Below are 3445 nucleotides of genomic sequence, written 5' to 3' on the forward strand. Positions count from 1 at the left end.
GAAGAATTTTGGATGGCTGAGAAGCACCTTAAGAAATGCTCAACATCATTAGTCATTAGGGAAATGCAAATCAAAACAACCCTGAGATTTCAACTCACACCAGTCAGAATGACTAAGATTAAAAAACTCGGGAGACAGAAGGTATTGGTGAGGATGTGGAGAAAGAGGAACTCTCCTCCACTGCTGGTGGGATTGCAAGCTGGTACAACCACTCTGGAAATCAGTCTGGTGGTTCCTCAGAAACCCCGGGCACGTCCCTTTCAGAGGACCCTGCTATACCACTCCTGGGCATATACCCAGAAGATTCCCCAGCATGTAATAAGGATACATGCTCCACTTTGTTCATAGCAGCCCTATTTATAATAGCCAGAAGCTGGAAAGAACACAGATGTCCTTCAACAGAGGAATGGATACAAAAAAAAAAATGTCGTATACACAATGGAGTACTATTCAGCCATTAGAAATAATGAATTCATGAAATTCTTAGAGAAATGGATGGAGCTGGAGAACATCATCCTATCCAGTCTCAAGAGAACATTCATGGTATGCACTCACTGATAAGCGGTTATTAGCCTAGAAGCTTGGAATACCCAAGACACAATCCATATATCAAAAGATGTCCAAGAAGATTGAAAGAGTGGGCCCTGGTTCTGGAAAGGGTCAGTGCAGCAGTTTAGGGGAATACCAGAACAGGGAAGTGTGAAGGGGTGAATGGAGAACAGGAGGAGGGAAGAGGGCTTGGCTTATGGGACTTTCCTGGAGGGGGGGTCAAGTAACTGGGAAATTATTTGAAATGTAAATGAAGAATATATTGAATAAGAAAATAAAGTTTGGAAGACCCATATTGAATATATGTGACACTGAACCTTTGGCTGATGTCCTACACTAAATTAAAAGAGCAATTGAATTTAGCCTCAGAAATCATGTGGATTGTGGGTGCAATGTGACTAGATGCCTGAGAGATACCTCCCAGGACTGAACAGAATAGAATATACCCACCACACTGTAAGACAGAGTCAAATTATCCTTTGTTAAGACTTTTTGTAAGAGTGGTTTTAGCAATTAGAAATGTATATGCATATGTGTATGTGTATGTGAATATGTATTAGTGTGAATATGTATGTGTGTATAGCTTAGTATGTACCTACAACTTTAGGAAAAAGGCAAAGCTTCATTAATTTTAATTAACTGTATATTTGATGCATCCTGTTTTGTCCCCTGAAGACCCTACTGGAATAACATTACAAAAAGGACTATATTGATACTGATACTTGGTATTTCTTACCTAAAAACAAGTACATGAACTACATTAACAACAGCTCTTTAAAGATCAAGTTTGGCATTTTATTTATGGAAATATTTACAAAATTGCAGAAAAAGTGGTTTCCCTATTATTCAAAATGCTTAATTTCTGATAAATCTTCATAGAAATATTAAGAAGTCTCACTTTATTTTTACTTTAATATGACTGTGTCTTCCATACAAACAAATCATATTTTAAACAAACTTCAATTTACGGAAAGAATGCCATCCATAGACTCCTTTTTGAAAGTAATCTTTTCAATAAAACCTGTGAAGTTGCTTCTAATATAAAGACTGTATCAAACACTTTCTTCCTCCCACACCATGCTGCTAAAATGAGAGGATATTGATTAAATATTATCACTCAATTACTATTTATTTTATACTATGCATATATTTTTTGGGAAGTTTTCTTTATAAAGTTGAAAACTCTTATTCATTACTTTTGCTCTGTATTGTACAGTATCTAAAATTTTGTAGGAGAATAATTTGTTTAAATTCAATATTTCAGTTTGTGATATTTACAGATTTTAATTTGAACTTGGAGTTGAGGGCCTCATAGGATTTCATGTACTAAGATTAGGTCTTTTTTTTGGAGGTCCTTTATCTTCATCTTTTTCATTATTATAAGGATCATCATCTTCATCATCATCACCATCAGTATCACATGGGTAATCGACTAAAGGAACCAGGCTGCTACAGTGTGACCTACTCATTCTTTTAGCAGGAGCATCCCCATGAGATGGAGAACATTCATAGGCTTCAGATGATTTTCTTTCGGGTTGTTCTATTTTTATTTTCACTTAGATTTGTATCTTTATTTTTCATAAACATGTCATAATTATTTGTAAATTCACTTTCCATTGGTAGAATAGCTCCTTCCTCTTCACCTCCTCCTCGTACTTCTTCTTCTGTGATTCCTCTACAATATATGTCTGCTTTGACTTTTACCTCCATAACTTTAATATATCTGCAAGACATTTGGGGGTATACTAAATTATGTAAATTCCTTCTTATTAGACTTTTTCTTTTCTTCTCCTTTTCATATTTAGTTTTCAAACCCTTAAAGGTCTGGACATACTCAATTGATTCAAAAGCCACAAAAAAATTTTCCACAATGTTTACAATGAGAGACTTGATGTTTTCTTTTCTTATGAATTCAAATAGCTCAATAATAGCTGAATTTAACATATTGTACCTATGTCCATTATGCATAAAAGCATTTACAACTGGTTCAAACAGATTTTCCTTAATTATGTAAATACTATACATTTTGTCTTTAAGGCCAATCATCTTTCTCATAAAACGGACAGCACACAAAATCAGAAAAGTGTGCTTTGAACTCATTAGCATCAATATACTGCTGAGTAAGTTTTTGCTTAAAATATAATGTTTTATGTACATTGAGTGGTATTGAACACAAAATGTGAGTATTTCTAAAATTGCTCCAAGCAATTGTGCATTTTGATAATTATCAGGGCAGATGTTAACCCTATTATCGTTGCTGTCATTTTCTAATGTGGTAGACAAAATTGGTGCTATAAGGTTCCTCATGCAACGTTTGTAGAAGAAATTCAGAAATATCTTTCTTTCACATCCCTTAGATGTGACTTGCATATTTTCTGGATCAAGAAGTTCATGAAGAATTGCTGTCAAAATGTTGCCTTGTGAAAATTCAGGATCAGAATCACAGATCATTTGCTTGATCATTATATTAATGAGAAGGCCATCATTATCTTCACTGTCCTGAGCTTCTTCAATTGTATAAGCTCGGACTAGGCATGGACTATATTCTACTAGATAAGCAAATAATTCCAGAGAAGCTACTTGTATTTGGTAATCATTCATGTGCAGTAAAACTTTCAGTACATTCATAATTCCTAGCTTTATCATGTTTTCAGTAATACATTTTTCTTTTGAGAGTGTAATGTCTTAGCAAATGCACAGAATTCCTTGAAGAATGATAACAATTCATGCCGTCTCTCATCATCTACACTGTGATCTTTTAACTGAGCAAAAGTTGGAGCAAAAAAAGTTCATCTTCTTGAAGCATGGTAATTATATCAATTTTGTTGACAAAAATCATAGTGGTAATATCAGAAAGCAGATTCACTTCAAATATGGATGGTGTAGGAATCATTAT

General features: G+C 34.4%; 1 protein-coding gene across 1 annotated transcript; it reads right to left on the minus strand.

The window, feature by feature from the left end:
* Positions 1–1868: 1868 nt before the first annotated feature.
* On the minus strand, positions 1869–3442 carry LOC127675700 (protein PPP4R3C-like). Its single transcript, XM_052171765.1, is given in 4 exon segments — positions 1869–2096; positions 2098–3194; positions 3197–3322; positions 3325–3442. Coding segments are annotated over 4 exon segments (1569 nt in total).
* Positions 3443–3445: the final 3 nt, after the last annotated feature.

This window comes from Apodemus sylvaticus, chromosome X (assembly GCF_947179515.1).
Source record: "Apodemus sylvaticus chromosome X, mApoSyl1.1, whole genome shotgun sequence".
NCBI classification, from domain to species: domain Eukaryota; kingdom Metazoa; phylum Chordata; class Mammalia; order Rodentia; family Muridae; genus Apodemus; species Apodemus sylvaticus.